General features: G+C 37.7%; 1 protein-coding gene across 1 annotated transcript; it reads right to left on the bottom strand.

The window, feature by feature from the left end:
- Positions 1-11,778: 11,778 nt before the first annotated feature.
- On the bottom strand, positions 11,779-18,367 carry gprc6a (G protein-coupled receptor, class C, group 6, member A). Its single transcript, XM_055044105.1, has 7 exons — positions 18,132-18,367; positions 17,889-18,055; positions 17,198-17,304; positions 15,572-16,339; positions 14,681-14,896; positions 14,158-14,281; positions 11,779-14,021 (listed from the first exon to the last, which is right to left on the bottom strand). Exons 1-7 carry the CDS (start codon positions 18,287-18,289, stop codon positions 12,916-12,918), a joined length of 2,646 nt encoding a protein of 881 aa, XP_054900080.1. The 5' UTR covers positions 18,290-18,367; the 3' UTR covers positions 11,779-12,915.
- Between the last annotated feature and the right edge of the window lie 1,037 nt (positions 18,368-19,404).

Here is a 19,404-nt window from a genome sequence, read left to right as displayed (position 1 = left end):
ACCGTTCTTTGTTTCTTTACTTTGTGTCCGTGTGTGACAATTGTGCGCTTTCGACTTCGTGACGTGTGTGTCTGTTGGCTCTCAGCGCTGCTGATAAACCCACTTAGACTCTCCCCTGATCTGTTCGCTCTGGGCTGGCAACCCTCCGCCTTGGCCGACGCACGCGCGCACGCACACAGGGCCCTCAGCTTTAGCTGCTAGCTGATCTGTGACGGCCTGCCACTCAAACGAAGCTCTGCTGAGACACTGCACAAAGGAGGAGAGGAGGTTGGGAGGGCGAGGAAGGATAGGGATGAGGGGGGTGGAGGTGAAAGACGGAAAAGGAGAGAGAGAGAGGGTATCAGTGTCTTTCTTTCGGGGGCCTGCTCGCTCCCCACTCTCTGGCTGACTCCTTATCTCCCCGCTCCTCACTCTCCTCCAACTGACTGGCATTGGCAGCTGCTCCTCACTCTTTTGATTCGCCTCTCTCTCTCTCTCTCTTTTCCTCCATTCAGTCTTTTTCTGTGTCCGTGTTTCCGTTTTCTTACGCTTGTAATTTCCCACCTGACCGAATGTCAGTTCGTCTTCGCTCTCATTTGCAAGCGTGGACTGAGCAAAAGGGTGGAGAGAGCCGCAGGAATTAGAAGTGTGTCGGGGAGAGTTGTGTGGCAGCTATATGGGACAATGCAGTTTTCTGAGGAAACACTTGTGTGCATAGAGGAACAGTGAAGATGTTGCATAATAGGAAATGTAAGCATCCTGAGGCAAATCTCTCAGGCCCCTTGTCAAAAAAAAAAAAAAAAAATCCTCATCCATCATCCATTTTATAGTAAACAATTCAAAACTGACAAAACATGTTCCAACTCTTAATTATCGTTACAGGAGCTTGAAATATTCTGTAACTTCCTGCTACTTATCTATTTTCAGTTATCATGTCATTAACATAGTTTCATTGCAGAAAAGTAAACCATATATGGAAAGCTTGCATGATTACTTTTTTTTTGGAATAACAACATAAACGTGCCCCCCGCCCCGATTTCTGAAAATGACAGAGCAGTCGTTGCTCCGATTCCTCCTTTGTTCATGCACTAAAGGTCACACACCTCAATCTGACAGACGAGAAAAAAAAAAAGTTAAACTGCCCCAGGAGAGTCTTTCTGACATTTGTTAATTTGGCTCCTTGTTTGTAAAAAGGTGCAGGATTGCAGAGAGGAGAAGTTTGCACGGAAATCAACAGCATTGGGACAGGAAAGAGAGTCTCGAGTAATTTGAAAAAAATGGAACAGTTGCATTTTCACAGAAGTTGACACCTTTTTAACTGTTTGCATTTAGTGTGTCAAAAAACAACCCATCCCTAAGCTTTTTACACAGACTCTTCCACTGCTCTTGGGTAATCCCTTAAAGCTTTACTTCCTTTACCAACTTTAGGTCAGGAAACATGCATATGGTTGACGAATTTCATCATACCAACTGTTTTCTTATTCACAGGTTGGACATTAATCAGATCATCAAGTATAATATTTAATGTGCAAGAATATAACTTCATAATACGTGTTAATATTTAGTTTGTGACTGACTACAAATATGCTGAATGTGTTTTGTATGTTGTATGTAAAGATCGGGACCGTTGGCACTTCAGTCACAGCAGAGAGACAATCAGAGCTGAAATTTCAGAGCCAGCCTCTTGGAGGAATTCTAAGTCCAACAAAAGTTAACCAAACAAAGAACATGAAACATTTCTTCCTTGTTTGCTGTATTAGTTTTCTCTAGTCAATCCCCACAAGAAGCCAGGTTTCTAGGGGACATTGTTATTGGAGGATTGTTTCCAATAAATGAAAGTGTTGACCATGCATGACAGCGTCCTGCATCGTCAACACATACGGTGAAGGTATGTCTCTATCTCTGACAGTGCTACATTGCTAGTGTAGGCAAGAAATGTGCCGCAATGATGCAAAACTAATTAACTTTTCCATGCTAATTTGCCTCATTTCCTGGATGATCTTTAGTCCAGCTTATAAAAATGTGAACGTTCACGACCACCCAGCAGTTGAAATGGTTGTTGTTGTCATCTCAGCCTATTGCATCCTAATTGTTCAGTTTCTAATAAAATGCTATGTCACCCTCTTCAAGTAAGAACAAAGCACAGAGGCTGCATTTTGGAGTAATGTAAGAGATTTTGTCCACCAGGATGTGGAGGGAAACCAGTCTGGAGGAATACGAAAACCTTGACCTGTCTACAAGCCAACTGAATGCCTTTTGCTTTACGAGAGACCGAAAATGTTTAAAATATTTATGTAAGCTTTAATACTTTTATAGGTGTATTAATATTGTGATAATCATATTGTAGTCATTAAACATTTTTATTTTATCCAGACAGTTAAAATGTATTTCATGTACAGTTGTTGAGAAAAACTTGAAATTTCTGCGTCTACCTTTTAAGTTTTCCCATAAATTGTTTTTACTATGTCAGACTTTCACAAAGTCTCTGACTGAGGCATCTCTCTAGTTTTAACTTAGCCTAATTACAAAGTTGTCTTTCTTTACCATCACACAGGTTCACCAAAAGCACCACAGGAGGGAAAGCCTGTTTGCTATTCTGTATGCTGCCCCCAAGTGGCCAAAGTATATACATATATATATATATATATAAATGTAGTTCTTGAAAACAGTTTTTAACACCTTACTGGGAAACCACCTTCCGCCACCGAGTATTATTAAGGTGACAACAGTGTGAAAAAGGAAAATAGACCACGACAAAAACCGTTTTCACAGTTAATGGGATATGTGCTGGACCTGAGGGAGAAAAAAAAAAATGCAAGAGGATGTAAATTAGGCTGGAGATCTCCAACAAAGCTCAGAAGGATGACAGCAGCAAAGTTGCTTGTGGAGGAAGTGGAGAGAAGAGACAAAGAGAGGAGTTTGTTGTGGAAAGAAAACAGCCTGCTCAGCAATATGGATCCATAGCCGTGGGTTAGAGAAGACAGAGAACTCCTCATCAGCACCTCGACCGCTGTCGATATCGCTGACTCATCATTGCCCCGATGCACAACTGCAGGATGAAAAACCCAGACTCTTGTCACTATCACCTTCTTTATCACACGTCAGCCTTGTCATCATCGCTAAAGCATCAAGTGTGCATTTCAATATGAAAGAGAAGGAGGGGGGAGGGAGTAGTTCATGTTCTGAATGACTTAAACTGTTAATGGACTTCGTCTCTTTATAAATTCTTCTCAAAGCCTTGTGGGAGAAGCCAGGAGCTGGTGGGCATCTGTCCTGCTGCCAACACTGCACCTGCCTCTGGCAAAAAAAACAAAAAAAAAAAACAAAAACAAAACTGAAACATTACATGCAAAACTCTACTTTGCTTTTCTCTTTTCTTGTTTCCTCTTTTGGATTTTAATTAAACTGAAGAAGAGAGCTGCAAAAACCTGCTTCTAATTACACAGTCACTGCCTCCCTCTTCCTCGTTTTTCTTTCCCTCTCTCTTCGCCTCACTTCTCTGTCTCCGAGCTGGGCTGGCTCTCTGCCAACAGCCTGTGGAATCACTTACCAGCCACCTCGACGGGTGAGAGAAGGCATTGTTGGTGCATGAGCGCTGGCAAATCGCAGAGAGACGTGTAGAATGCGAGAACACGTGAAGATGAGAGCTGTTCACAAGGAAATGTGCAAAAACATTTCCTTAAAAACACTTGGTGGTTACATCAGACGCCCTGATGTGCTCCCGCTTTCACCCATTTAGCAGGTTTGTCTGCCCGCTGCAAATATGTGTGAGGGAGGGAGTGGGTGATCAACTCCCTAATGAGAGACAACACTAATCATATTTCACAGCAAGACAAACACAGTCACAACATTTGTAATTTCCTCCCTGGGTCATCCAGTGAGCCTCCCTTCTCGCAACCCAGCTCGTTCATGGCACCACCACTTTCTCGTCCTGTGCTTCTGGTTAGTTGACGTCCTTTTTAGTTCTTTCCAAAGTGCTCAGAGTGAAGTTTTGCTCGAGCAAATTTCACTTTTTACCCGTCCTTTCGTTGTTACCCACAGCCCACAGGTCCCTGTAATACTTCAAGACGTGTTAATGTGATTTCCTATTGATTGAATCCATACAGTGCTTTGGAAAATAATTAAATCCCTTTAAACTCTTGCCCATTTTGGCCTGTTACATCCGTAAACGACAGTGTATTTTGTAGGGATTTTATGTGATAGGCCAACACAAAGTGAAAGTTGAATGGAGTAATTTTCTCAAAAATTTTTAATAAATAAAAATCAACTGTTTTTCTTTTTTTTCTTTCTTTTTTTTTTTAACTTTCTTTAACTTGATAGCCTTAAACAAAAAAAAAATCTGACTGTCTTTGAAAGTCCTCTTTCTCAGTAAAAATGTCCGTCTCTCTGTGGAAAATGAAAAGGTTAAAGTAGGATGAATTCTTCTGCAGGGCACTGTGATGTACTCAAAGCACTGCTGGTTCATGTGAATATGTGCTTGTGGTTTCATATTTAAGCAAGAAACACAAAAACATGAAACGCACCAAAATAGCTGGGTGCAGATTTGGACCGAGCAAAGAGTTATAAAACAGCAGCTTGGTGCTAATAGGAAGAAGTAGTTGAGGGGCAGACGCAGATACAGATAAAGTCGCTGGACAGCAGGGGTGGGTGGGACTCTGAAGCCCCCTCTACTGCAATCAAGCCTCTGTCACCATCTGCACGCCATTTTAAAACCATCAGCTTTGGCTCCCCCCGTAAACACGGGCGTGACCCCAGACATGCTCCCCGTGCTAAATGAGCTTGTTCTGGCATCTGCACACCCCAAAATGGCTGAATGGGCGGAATCAGAGCCAGAATGGCTGACAATCTGCTGCATAGTGAAGGGTGCACTGATCTTCATATTTACAGCATTTCTGATTGTGAAGAATAAATGACAGTACCTGTTCTCAATGCTATGCTGGCGGAAAGCTTGGTGCTTTCTTTCTCACTTTGATCCAGACAAGGATCAATATTCTTGCCATTTTTAATGGAGGACCATAAAAGGTTTTTTTTTTATCTGTATCAATAGCAATTGCATTCACAAAGCATCTTTTTAATCTTAATAAGATGTCAAAGCCCACTTCAACCTAAGAGAAAAATATTAGGACTGCAAAAAGTTCTTATTTCACTGTTTTTCTTGAATGACTGGATTCCTCTTTTATGAACCAAATAATCACAACTCTATTTTATAGGCTTTATAGAAGATCTCAAGACTGTGAAACAGTGTTTTTTTTCTTCCCTTGTTAAAAAAGATAAAACCATTTGAAGAGTCATTCTCTCTTTACTGCATCTCCATTCAGCTTTTTCCCCCGAAAGTTTACACCTGAAAACATTCATACATAAGCTGATTCGCCTTGGTATGCTCTATGAGTGTTTCCCTGCCAATCCCTCATTTGCATCTTTTGCCTAAAACCTAAAACTTGCAGCGAGTTTACAAAGAAATCTGAAATAGCTCATTTTCCAAACTCATCAATATGTATTTACACAACATTTTATATCTATACCATCGCACAGTCAAGGCAGTCATCAACAACTATGGAGCCATGATCAAAGAAAAATAATGATGTTTTTCCAAAACTGAATAAAAAAACAAAACAAATAAGTCTTTTAATTTTGTTCTTTTGTTCTTTTAATTATGGTCTGAGTTAAACATGACAGTGACATCATCATGATATAAGGAACAGTTCCATACACCTTTCTTGACCCAAAAGATTCCTTTAGTAATAACATTAAATTTATTTTTATGAAAAACTTTGCCAACTTAAAGATGATATAGTTAAAATGACAATGTTTTCTCTTTAAAGCTGAATGTTTTTGTCCAGACATGCAAATCAACAAAAAAGTTGAAAAGTATGTTACTACTTTCAGGAGACTGAAAAATCTAGGAAGAGAATTACAGTATGGAGAATAGATTAGGAAAACTTTTCCAAAGCAGAGGGAAAATATTGCCAAATTAAAGATTAGGGATGGTGTCAGAACTTTCTAGTATTTTGGGGTCTTGCATTTAGGTTATTGAGGTGTTATTTAGTTTTTCTTTTGGTCAAAATATGGGTTTCAAAATAACTAATCATGTTCTCACTTTGTATCACAACAAGCTGCGCACAACACTGTGTATATTGTTGAGAGACACCGTATGTGTTACCTTTGATACCTTATATTTAGCAGCTTACTGATCATCTTTCATTACTCATCATTTTAATAATTTAACGAATTTTGCTAATTTAATCAAAATCGCCCAGGCCAAGGTGTTTAATGCAGATTAACCTCAACAAACACACGCATGAGCATTGAGCATTTTGGCTGGGAAATGACTCAGAATGATGATGTGCTGGTGGTAGATGGACAGATAGATTGAAAGATCTGACAGTGACAAACATCAGGATCATGCCTGAGAGATGTGTGCATTCCTACAGGAGTTGCGTGCGTGTGAGTGTGTGTTCTTTCATGTATGTTTGTGGACCTCAGAGAGAAATGCAGTAAAAGCTCGGATGCGAAGTTCAGAGCCATGCACGCACTTGCATGCACACACATGCAGGCATATCAGGCAACGCAGGATGATACAAACATGGAAATGATATGGTAATGATATGGTAATCTGGCAACATTATTCTGCCCACCAGAGACCGGGGAGGGAGAGGAACCTGCATGCTCTCACGCAGCATACGGAGAAATCTATGGACTGACACAGCTGAGGAGAGTCAGACCATGGGGAGGGGGAGGAGGTTTGTGATGTGTTTAGGTTAGGTTTACAGAGCCTGTTACTTTGCTACAGGCAAGATACCCAGAGGTAAACTTTGGCACATTTACAGCATTGGCTTTAAGGGCAATGAGAGCCTGCACTGTACTGTGTAAAGCAGAAACTATACAGTTTGACAAAATGTCCCAGAATCACTTAATAAATAAATGTGTGCATGTATTTGTATCAATTTATTTATTTCAACACAATTATTATTTTTAATTATTTGTAGTGATGAAATCTCTTTCTACAAATATTTTCATTTTTTTTAAGCTTTTTGATTTGTTTTTCAAAAAATGTTCATTGAGAATAATGCATCATGTTTCATTCTTGCAACAGACTGCATTTTTATTGAAAGGTAAAGGTTTTCTTAGCTGTTGGAAAAAACATCTGTTAGCCACAGTGAGAACAACACTGCCACCTCCTGTCAAAGTGTTCATTCTACAACGTTTTCACAACATTTACTGAATACAGCAGTGATTCTTTAATCCTGCATGTTTAAATTGAACTGGTCACCATAAACTGGCCTGTGCAGAGCTGCATCAGTCAAGTTAGTTCTGCATAATACTAAGGAGTTAGCTCAAACATTTCTTATCACCTGCGCTGGGAAAATGTGACAAAACATTCAGAGCGGAGTGTAGGCCCCACTGCTATAAAATACAATCTTACACTAAATAGAGCAAAAGAAGAGTTTAAAACATGTGCTCACATTTGAAACCTGAGCTGGTATAAGCCAAATATGTGAGAAAAAAAATTATAATTCCAGTGACAGTCTGAAATAAAATGTCAAAACATCTCATATGGATCAAAAATGCACTTTATGAACATATCGATTTGGGTTTCACATTCAATTAAGATATATTTAAACACTTAGCAGATGCTGTAAATTGTCAATCACATCATTTAACAAACTGTCTGATCAAATGTATTAAATCATGCAAGTAAAAAATAAAATCAACATAATACAATTGTTTTTTAATGTAATATGTTTATTATCTTTAAATTGATCTGAAATGTGCAGTCAGAACCCATTCTGGTTACTTGAATCTTGTGTAAAAGTTCTGATTTTGCACTAATACAAACAAGCCCTTTAAAATCTATTTAGGTCCACAGCAGGCCTAAAAGTGAAACTTTATTGCGCGAGAATCATTTTATGGCTTTTGTAATAGATATTAGATCCACTTTATATATTTTGTAGCTATGTTGATGATGCGTTTTGGTTGCTGTACATGTGACAACTCCAATTGTCACATGTGCAGCATGCTTCAATTGTTAAAGTGTATTTTAGTGACAATTATGCTTTAAGAAAATGACTTGAGAATAACATTTATCCACAGATTAAGCATTCACTGGGAGACATCAGCATAATGCAGTTTGGTTCCTAATTGGGACATAAAATACCATAAAATTCTATGAAAACAAATTTTGTTTTCTACAAATGCACCTCACAGAGACAATTAAGAAATGTTTTTTTTTTGCCTCAAAGTATTTTGTTTAACTTTATTACACAAGAATATGGTCTTGGATTACTTTTTGCATTTTTCAAGTCAGGATAATTAGAGAAAGAATTCATCAAAATATGTTTCTTAGATGTATCACATTGTTTAAAAATGAAAGATAAGAATTTCTAACAACAATAAAATAATTTTATAATCATCAATACAAAATTAATTATTTTATTTTTAATTTGGCACATCCAAGCGAATAAGTTCAACGCATGGGTTGGATGTAATTGCACATTTAAAAAAAAGGCAACAAAGCAGCATTTTCTTTTGTCTTTTTGGTCACAGATCTTCCATGAATCAGGGTCTAAACCTGGACCTGTCATTATCAAGTTTGACCTGATTTAAATGTCAGAGAAACCACCAATATTCAAATTTTTACATACAAGAGTATCAAAGCTATGATTTAAATAATTTTTATTTTGTGCAGGATAAACAATCTAGAGTTTACTTTCATTCAGTCAACTGATTTTTTTTTCTTTTTTCCTGGACTAATTTCATTTGGCTGCATTTTACAATCTATCATAGGCAAGTAAACGTCAACATTGTGTTTTTCTTATTTACAGATGCACTTCAACTAACTCACTGTTTTCTACTGCAACATTCAAATGAATGGTTGAATTTGCTGGATGCTGAGAAAAGAGTTCACAAAATTTTGAATGTGAAAACTAAAACGTTGCGAGAAAGAAAAAACTGGAGTCCAAGCTGTTTGTTCTACCATCCTTTTCCCCTCCTTCCCTTCTGGTTGTCACTGTTTTGCTAGTTGCTCTTTTTTTTAAGTGGCTGTGATTGACAGCTTGGCTATATCCATGCAATATCACCCAGCGCACGTTCCTATTCTCTCCTGGAGCCTTCATCCGCCGGTCAAATTAACCTTCCGTGCCAACGGGAGGGGGGCCCCGCGTGGGCCAATCAGCAGGTGATTAGGCCGGGGGTGGGAGGGGTGAGGGGTCACAGCGATGGGGCCATCGCAAGCCTGATTGGTTTCAATCAGCTGCCGGCCGCAAGGACAGCTGGGAGCTGAGCCGCTGTGAGCGCTAATCAACGCATCCCACAGTGAGACATGAACAGCCACCACACACACACACACACACAAACAAATACACAGCAGAAGCGGATTGATGTTTGTACACACACACCCTGAAATCACTTACCGCTCTGCATGCACACACTCTGAAACAAGACATACACAAATCTGCACAGCGGGACACTGGAAATAGAAATGAACAGCACAACTGATAAACAGAAAATCCCATAATGAAAGCAAGAGGAAGACAGTGAGAGACAGACACACTAAGAGGAAGCACAGAATCTCACAGTAAATTGGCAGCCTAATTGCTTTGGATTCATTAATTTGAACAGTGGTGAATCTGGCTCTGGTCCGTGACATTGGTCCGGAACGCTCTGTACTGCAAACCGCAACAACGCGTCTCATGTGATGTCTCAAATGTTGTACAATCCAGATTTGCTGCGCTTGATGTTCTGCAGATTATTGTTGAAATGCCGCTGAAGCAAAGCAAAGACTAAGCTAAGAGCAGGGAGAATGGGACATTCAAAAGATTTATCTGTGGTCTCACAGTGTAGAAGAAACTCATATCTGCTCTGGTTTGTGTGCAGAATCATCAGGAAAGATAGAAAGAAGGAGGTGGCTTCACTGCACTATTTTTTCTGTTTGTTCAATTTGCTTCATTTTTAATGTAACAAATCCATACTCTCCCAAATTCTGTTTTCCAGACATTTTCCTTTAATTTAATTAGCCACTACAGCTGGCAAGCTTACAAAATGTTACTTGCAACCACACAAATTAAACAGTAGCATTAAAAATACAAGCAGAATTAAATACTTTTAATTTTTACATTCATAATTAAACCCAGAACTGGAAAATTTATAATTTTAGCAATATCTCCTTTCTAGATGCAGGTTTTACTACATACAGTCAATAGGGTAAATGAAAGATAGTAATCTTTAAACGTAGATGATGAATTCATCCTTTTCCCACAATTTGTTTTTCACCTGAGTTGAACCTGGCAAGACAACAAAGCTGTGGTATTCCCCAAGAGACGTAACAACACTTAATCCCTAAGATAAAGATTGTTTTGTTTTTAACTACCTTTACTGCTATGTCTTTGATTCCCTGAACACTCTAACTCAGAATTGTGTTACAAACTTCTTTTTTAAATTAAAATACTGTTTAAGTTCAATGTGCCAGGCCTCACAAAAATATCTGAATACCTTAGACTTTATTTCCTTTACTGGGGATACACACATACAATACATTCTTACCTGCAGTACAGAGTTACAACACTGAGTTCCTTCTGGTTAAGTAGAAGGTAGTTCCCCCAAATTCTTGAAGGACTGCAAGTCGGAGTAAGATCGACACAAAAGCAAGTTTTTCATCATTTCTGTGTGATTGGTGTGGACACTTCTTTGTGCATTTTTTTTTATCTTTCACCACTTTATCTCGGTCTGACATAACTACCAACTCACAGGTTGCTTGAAGATCACCGATTAATGGAATCCCAAGAATGACGCTTACGGATGTTGCCTCTGTAAAAAGAGGATCGGGGAAAGAAAAGGCATCCCGACTCTTTTGTTAGTTACAGTAAAAGGAAATTGTACTTCCAGACAACAACCTGAGACATTTTAACTAAAGGACAGTCCACATTCCATACATGGATGGTCTTTCAAACAGATAATGTTCATGCAAGGAAGTCAAGTTACCTAAACTGCCATGACTTTGACTTCAGGCACATTCTTGCCTTCTGTTGCTTATCGTAAACTCTTCCAATATATTCTATTGATATTTTAATTCAGTTATTTTGTTTAGTAGCTGTTCGTAGGAAGAGGTTAAGTGACTATATTCTCAAGTGGTGTTTATTATTTCAGCTATTTACAGCCTGCAAATGTTTGTTTAGAGTCTTGTGCGAAATTTAAATTTGGCGAGCAGGATCATACTTGCAGATTTTTACATTCTGGATAAAGACAATTATATGACAAAATGTGTTAAGTCACTTCACATTATCTGTCACAGTACTTTGTAGCTCACAGAAAAAGAATTTTATTTTATATTATTTGATAATTACTTCATGTTATGCTGTATTAATTCTACTGACAATTCTATAAACTTTACTTTGTTTTGTACATTTTGCCTTTGGGAGTCCATAATTTAGTAAACAAAATTGTTCTTCATGAATCCTCTCCCACAGGTTTAACTGAGTTGGAGGTAAACGTGCAAAGCTGCACATGAAAAGGAAAACAACTCTGCTTACTTTATTTTCAGACAGGGGGGCCCAATTAGGAACAAGAAATTTAACTCATAAAACCTGCCTGACTAGCGAATACACTACATTATGTTTTTGTAATATGTTCCAAGATTGTGTTTGAAATGAACTTTAAACAAAATTTAAAGATCTATGCACCACATTCCTCTGCCAACTGCAGCATTTTATCAAACTCACATCAAGATACACAGCGTGTCATTTTGACTCAGAGTACAAAAGGTCATGGAAAAAATGCGTTTTATTCTTGAATACATCTCTTCACATTTAAAACTTATAATTTATCACAGCACCACACATTTCACCACATGTCTGATAGGCATAATTTATATGTTGGAAAGTTAAATAATTAGCCAAGAAATCCCTATTAAAAACAAAACAAAAGAATATATCCTACTTGGGTACACTGCAACTTGTCAGCTGGATTGGTCCTTTTCAAACTTAGATCACCACAAAATCAACAAAAGAAGAACATATGTTTACCAGATAAATAGAGGGTAATAATTTTTCTGACAAACATTAAATCAAAATATGTACATGAGTTAGAGTATCCAAAATTATTCCAATTTGATAAATTCCAGGATACAGAGATGACATAATGTAGTTGAAAATGAACTTGAGGACAACAAAGTCAATATTTTGGAGTACACATCACAAAGCTATGATCTCAGTCCCATAGAAAACAAGTAGCCAGAACAGAAAAGTGAGTGGAAGCAAAGTGGCATCATGACTCAGTTGCACCATTTCTGACTGGAAAATGGGTAAAAACATACAGGAGACCAATGTGAGAGGCTTGTGAAGGACACTAAAAGTGGTCAACATTCTGAAACCACATTACACAAGTAAATACAAGGTAACCCTCATTGACCTAAAACAAGATATGGAAAATACAGAGAGGTAAACAGGAAGTTCTTTCCATGAGTAATAAGTGCTTTGTGCTTTTTATTGTTATTTTTATCACAGTATCATAAATTTTGCTTTTATTAACAGATTATTCTAAATAAGTCAGTGATAAAACCAGCAAGCCATTAATCCATTAGGTTAGCAAAACTCAATTCATTATTGGAGTGAGTATGACAGTAATTTCTTTTTGCCTTCGTACGATTAGGCCCAACAGTTACTAAAAACACTCACTATTTGTCAGCAAAGTGAAGAAGTCATTTTAATTGCTTGTAGAAATTAAGCTAGACGGAGGGTTTATCAATTTAGATTACAATAATATTTTTCAGAGTTTTGATTATGAATGTTGAGCAAATTTTATAATCTTATAACTCAAATAATAATGTTGGACTTGCGGTCTATACTGCTTTTTGTGTATTTATATATATCAATCTAAAAATGATTTCTATGCCCAAATTGGCAACCTTATACATATTTTTTAAATATATTGCTGCAACTGTTTTTATTGTTCTTCATCCTGCAGCAAAGGTGGCTGTTTATCTAAGATGGGGGGTTGAAAGAATGGTTTCGCAATAGAGTTCATGGACTCCCGCCGCTCAGTTACTGGGTCCCAAGGCTCTGGATTTGACAGTGACTCCATTGATAGAGCTGGATTTTGGATTCCACTGGGATAGTTTTTGTCCAGATTCTTGTCTTTCCCCATTGAAAACTTTGTCACAGTATTACGAAACACTTTCTCTGTGTTTTCTTCCTGTTTGAACAAGATGACGTAGCATTTTGTGAAGAACAGGCAAAACAGGATGCTGTAAGCTGAGATGAGGATGACAGCCATTTCAATCGCAGAATTGTACTTGCCAGTGACATTCACATAAACTGGACCAAAGATGATCCAGGTAATGATATAAATCAGCATAGAAAAGGTGATGAACTTGGCGTCATTGTAGCATTCAGGCAACTTTCTACCTTTGAAAGCCAGAATGAAGCAGATGATTGCTAAAAAGCCAATATAAGCGAGCATGGCCCCAAACGCAGGAAATAAATTCTCGTCACATTTCAAGAGAAGTAGCTTGACAAATGATTTAGAATCCTGCTTTAACACCGGAGGCCTATAGGCCAGCCACACTGTGCAGATCAACACCTGACCTGCCATGCACAATGGGATAATAAGATAAGGCTTGTATAACTTCGCCAGGAGGTCTCTTGTTACCGGGTCAAATTCAAAGGCCAAGATGATTTTAAATGACTTTACCAAGATGCAGGAGACAGCTAACGTAAAACTCAAACCAAACAACACCTGTCGTGCTTGGCACTGCCAGTCCTTGGGTTGACCGCCAAATAGAACCACACTCCCAAACGTACTCAGAAGCGAGAGGAGGAGGAGGATGGCGATGGGGCCAACAGATGAGCGTACGACTGGTGTATTCCAACGGGCGATGTAGATGATGGCAACCACAAGGGTGAGCAGAACTCCGAGTGCAGCAAAAACCAGAAGCACAATATGATATACATCGTCCCACTCCAGGTAGTCGATTCTTTTCATGGTACAGTTTTGGCTACCCTCGAAAGAGTAGTGAGTCGTGTTTTCACATGCCAAACAAAGCGAAGCATCTGCAATTAGAGAGTAAATGGTCATTAAAATGTTCATTTTAATTTAGTGGACCAATATTTCCACATAATCAGTTCTCATGTATTATTTTAAATTTTGCTGAATTTAGCAGAAATCCAAATGTTACGTAATCCAAACCTTTATGAGCCGAGTAATAATTCACGGGACACTTTTTGCATTCGTAGCAACAAACTGGCTGTCCAGCCTTTCTGACCTTCCACTCGCCAGGATAACACGTTGAGCACCTCGAACTCACTTTTTTCTAGAAAGACAAAGTAGTTTTCTTCAGCGAGAAAATTCTCCATGTTCATAAATTCATAATCTAAAAGAACCAATTTGCTGAAAAAATGTAGTAAATCATAACTCATTGACAAAAATTATCATATGTATATTCCAAATATTTATTATTTGTATTGACATTATTTAGATGATTATTTATTAACATTCATTTAGCATAAAACGTTTGTAAACCAGAACTTTCATTTTGCTGTATTTCAAAGAGAAACTTATTCATGAGTCACAAAGTTGTTTTGCAACTTTGTTTTAAATAGTAACTGATGAGAAAAGCAAAGGGAACTGCTAATCCATATTGGGAATATTTCACATCAATAAAAAAAACACAATAAGACAAAACATTTAATTAAAGAATGAAAATACTTACAGTCTGATGATATAAACTGTTGATTTCTGATTTAATAAACGTCATCTCCTCCCGTTCTATGTCATAATGACCAATTTCATAGTTCATGTCCAGCGTGGTTGGAGAGTTGTATTGCCACAAGATAATATCATACCCCGAGTTGAGATTGCAGTGTTTATCAAAAGAATATTTTTTCCCATCCAAGTAGAAATTGGCTGTTTTCAAAGCATCTCTGAACTGAAATGACAAAGCAATGAAGACTCTGGTTATAACAAGCATGCATTCAAGAAACACGTTGAACAATGAGATCAGTGTTTCTTTATTCTATTCTCATTTGCTACAGATTTATCTGTATTCATTGGCAAAAGTGTTCCTAGTTATTCAAGCACAACGCTGCATGTATTTCATTTGGATTTTACCAACACAAAATAGTGAATAATTGTCAAGTAAAAGAAAAATATACATTGATACTGAAACACCTAGAAATCTGAAGAGGGTTAGGGTTAATGAAATAATATTCTGAAATGCACAAATGGAGCTAAAATGGATTATTCATGTGCTACAAAGATCCAGTTTAAGTCTCAAGATATGAAATGCTGATAAAAAAAATGTATGACAAAAGATTTGGAGCTGTATGCACAGTGGAATTTGGTGCTATTAAGAAGTGACAAGGTGGGCATAATAAAAATGCAAGTCATATTTTTTTAAGTTTCATTTCTAAAAGCGTTTGGAAAAACATGTATCCTTCCATCTCATAGATACACTTGGACAAAACTCCCTGTACAAACATTAGTTTGAACTTCTAATGCGACAAAATGTGAAAGAATTTGGAGGCTACAAATACACAGAGCACTACTTTATTATCATATAGCATTGTGTGCTGTTGTATTATGTGTGTGTTCACATGCATACCTTTTCAGGTTGTAACGTGGCAATGTCACACTTCTGGTTGATGCACAGGTCTTTAACAGTCTCAGCAATTGCTTTGATTGCCAGGTCGATACTGAACACGGCATATGGATATATCATGTTGATTAATTGATTGATCTTTGTATCGAATGCATTTGAGCCACTGACAGTCCCATTTAAAAAGTCACTCAAAAATGAGTTGTTCTTGTACAGATCGGGGCGTTTATCAAGATTCCTGAGAAACTGTTGAAAGCTGGATGTGTTTCCAGATTTTAGGGTTATGCCAAAAATTGTCCCGACATCTTTCAAATTCCATCTTGTTGTATCCAGAACATCAATTGATTGTGACCAGGTATCACTGGCTATCCAAACTTTGTTTCTACCTTTGTGATGCTTAAGAACATTGTCAAAAATATACATCATGTGGTTGGGTTTGGTGAAGGAGACAATAACTGAGACATTAGTATTTTCAGTGATGCTTTTGACCGCTTCGTTGATGCTGACCTTGAGGTTATTGTCAACAAGAAACTCTGGCAAGAACTTAATATATGCAAAGCAGATGTCATGATGCGCTGCATGATGCTGGAGACGTTCTACTGCATAGCGGCCATATTCACCATCGGTTGCCACAAGTCCAACCCAGTTCCAGTTGTGATCATTGAGAATTTCAATGATGGCTTGTGCTTGGTGATCATCCTCTGGTACAGTCCTCAGAAAGCTCGGAAAGCGAGTTTTATCACTTAGTAAGCCAGATGTAGAGCCATAACTGATCTGTACAAATATCACAAATCTCATGTTAGAACAGCAACACCAATAATAATAATAATATCAGGGTCAAAATATGGCAATTTGAAAACAAAATACCTTCTCCTTTATCATCCTTTATCATCCTTTACAGAGGTACAGTAATGTGAAGAAGTAGTTGATAAAGCCTCAGACCATTACTCATTCTGACCAAGATATTTGACTGTGAGAATGGTTTTCAATTTAACAAAATTCGAATTTTACCTCATCAGTCCACAGAAAATTTTCTCAAAGGTTTTGTGGAACATCAAGATGTTTTCTGGCAAATATGGGTGTGCATCGTTTTTTGTAAGCAGTGATTTTCATCTGACAACTCTGCCATAGATCATATTTTGCCCTGTTTGTCTTTTTTCTCTTTTAGCTGCTTCATGCTATCAGATAAACTCTATTTCTTGAATCTAAATGTCAGACAGTTTTCAGGTTGGAGTGCAGCCATTGAAATTAATCTCATCTTTACAAACAAAAATGTGGTTATCATTATTTAACAAAAGGGATTTCTTTTCTTTTTCACACAAAGTCAGTTCAGTTGGAATGTATTCCTTTCCCTTTAAAAGATGAAATTATCTTTGGGTCACAGCTATTTGTGTTCTCGGGTTATTTTTGATATTAAAATCATCTGAAACAAAGAAGTGTGGCAATTGAAAGCTAAAACAGAAGAAATTTGAAAAGAGTGTACACCTTTTTAACAGTACTATGAAATATCAACTGCTGTCTGACTAAGCAGAGAGGAATTTTATTTTTTTTATTTATGCATTATATTTGATTGTTAAGTTAAATATATCATAAATGCATGAATTAAGTTTTTTTTCCCCATTTTTATCATACCTCAGGGATTTTCTCCAAGTTGAGTTGTCTTGTGACTGCTACAGATATTTCTGAGTAGTAATCTCCAATGACAGCCATCACTGGTGGGGTGAGCCGTTGTTCGCGATCTGTTTAGTGATTGTGGAAAACATATGAACAGAAGATGAGTTTCATCAAGGGAGTTCATGTATCTTGTCATCATGTCAGTGAATGAACAGACCAGTTAGATCCTCTGCAGTTTTAGAAGCTCTTAATTTTCTAACCTGTCCACATTCCAAACTCGAGCTGTGGTCTAGTCTAGAGATGTGACTCTTAACCGTAAGAGTGAGGTAGCAGATCAAGCCGACTGACAAATGGCTGATGGGTACAGGCTTTGGATTTTCAGGGCACATTCCATCGTAAGGAGACCCTGGGAGAGACCCAGATCTTGCTGGAGGGACTAAATATTTTCCTTCCTATCCACAGTATGTGCTGGAAAGAGGTTGTCTGGGTTTTGTTCCTGCATCTGTTGTCTCGTGGATAAGTGGAAGGTCATCGACAAATGCAAAATATAAATTCAGGGACCATATCTCCAGTATTCTATCAATAGTATAATTAGAAAACATTATGCAATTTGCTTTGTCGATCCATCAGCTTAAAATCACAGCCTACTTTGAGAAACACAGATTGGTTTTATATGAATTATGTTCAGTCTGACCTTGAGAGTGCTCACCATTTATTTTCATGAAGGGCAGAGTGTTTCTCAGCGCGGTAGTAATGTCACCACAGGAGTCCACTACGTGATATCCCAGAGTGATGTTACCAAGTTCTCCACTCTGATTTATCTCCTCTATTGCACGCACCATCATCAGAGACTGGGCCAGCCGAGCAACACTGAACCTGATAAATAAATTAAAACACGCTATTTACACATGCCAGAGGAACAACCACATTGCTTTAGAGAAATAAAAATTACCTGTTACAGAGTCCTTTGTCATCAACACTTTCATGTATCGGGAACAATCCTCCAATTATAATGTCCCCTGGAGACGTGGCCTCTTGTAAGGCTTCACTACAGAAAACTTGTAATGAAAAAATTGCCAAAAAGAACCAAAAACTGAAAAATTGCTTCATCTTTCCTATATTTGGTGAAGTTTTTCCTCCATAAATCACTTCTTAAACCCCAATGCAAGATCTGAAGTTTCAGGTTTGTGCTTCTCGCTAGCGTGACTGCAAGAGAGAGGCTTCAAACTTCCTGAAAGGTAATATAATCTTAAAATTATTTTTAGCTTTTGTGTCATCAGAGGTGATGTTATGTGAAGGATGTGGAATGAAGCAGGAATGCTTGCTTTCTTCCTTGTTACCGTCAAAGCATTTTTTACACTTTTAAACCTTTGTTTGGTGGTAAGGCAAATAGAACAAACAGATTAGAAAGTTAGAAATGTGTACTATTATTCTTCTAATCCAGTTCATGTAGCATAAACCACATGGATTGCATCACTTGCAAGACAGCAAGTGATTGCTGTCAAACAAAATTTCATATAAAGAAAGCTAAAGGACAAAGCTATTTTTTCCTTTACCACTACAGTGCTATTTTTAAGTTAGCTTCATTTATTTCTGATGTGTTGGAGAGTTCACACTTCTAATGAATGCAGGAAAACCAGGGGTGAAAGTAGTCGGGTACGGTCGGGTACTGCATACCCCTAAAAGATTTAGGGGGGGTATGCAGTACCTGCAAAAGAGGGAAACAGAATTCTGCTGTAAAAAAATCAATGAATGCACTGTGCAGCCGTGATTACACCTACTAATCAGCCGGGACTGATTAGTTTTTCAACAACAGTCTAAAAGATGACTTAGTCAGTTAATAATTAGCTTTTCCCCCAATTTCATATTGTTTCTGAACTGTTCTTGCTTTGTTAGAGCAGGGATGCTTAGTATGTCGATCAATCAATATGCCAAAAAATATATATGCATTTAGAATATATAAAAACTTTTCTTGAGAAGCACATGAGATTCAAGTGAATCATTTTTCCAGAATTTTTAACAACTAGTGGCAGAAAAAACTGAAAGGAACAATCAATATGCGCCAAAGGAATAGCCTGATAAGATATTGTCATAATGTTTAAACTTACTGACTTGGCTTGTTGAATTGTAATGCATAGCCTAAGTTTAATCATCTCTTTGGACGTTTATTTAGGCTATATTGATGTTTAGAGGTGGTTTTTAATATGACTAAAATGGCTTTCTGC

Source organism: Poeciliopsis prolifica, unplaced genomic scaffold (assembly GCF_027474105.1).
Source record: "Poeciliopsis prolifica strain line A6 unplaced genomic scaffold, Auburn_PproV2 SCAFFOLD020, whole genome shotgun sequence".
In the NCBI taxonomy this organism is placed as follows: Eukaryota; Metazoa; Chordata; class Actinopteri; order Cyprinodontiformes; family Poeciliidae; genus Poeciliopsis; species Poeciliopsis prolifica.
Note: the sequence above shows the minus strand (reverse complement) of the source record. Positions and strands in the feature narration are given on the sequence as shown.

Bases quoted from the DNA above. Each gene is read 5' to 3' on its own strand.
- gprc6a (XM_055044105.1), bottom strand. From the start codon at position 18,289: ATGAAGCAATTTTTCAGTTTTTGGTTCTTTTTGGCAATTTTTTCATTA. The intron at 14,282-14,680 runs GTAAGTATTTTC...TTGTCTTTCTAG, and splicing joins ACAGTTTATATCATCAGACT to AAAAAAGTGAGTTCGAGGTG. The intron at 14,022-14,157 runs GTTTGGATTACG...CTCTAATTGCAG, and splicing joins TTATTACTCGGCTCATAAAG to ATGCTTCGCTTTGTTTGGCA.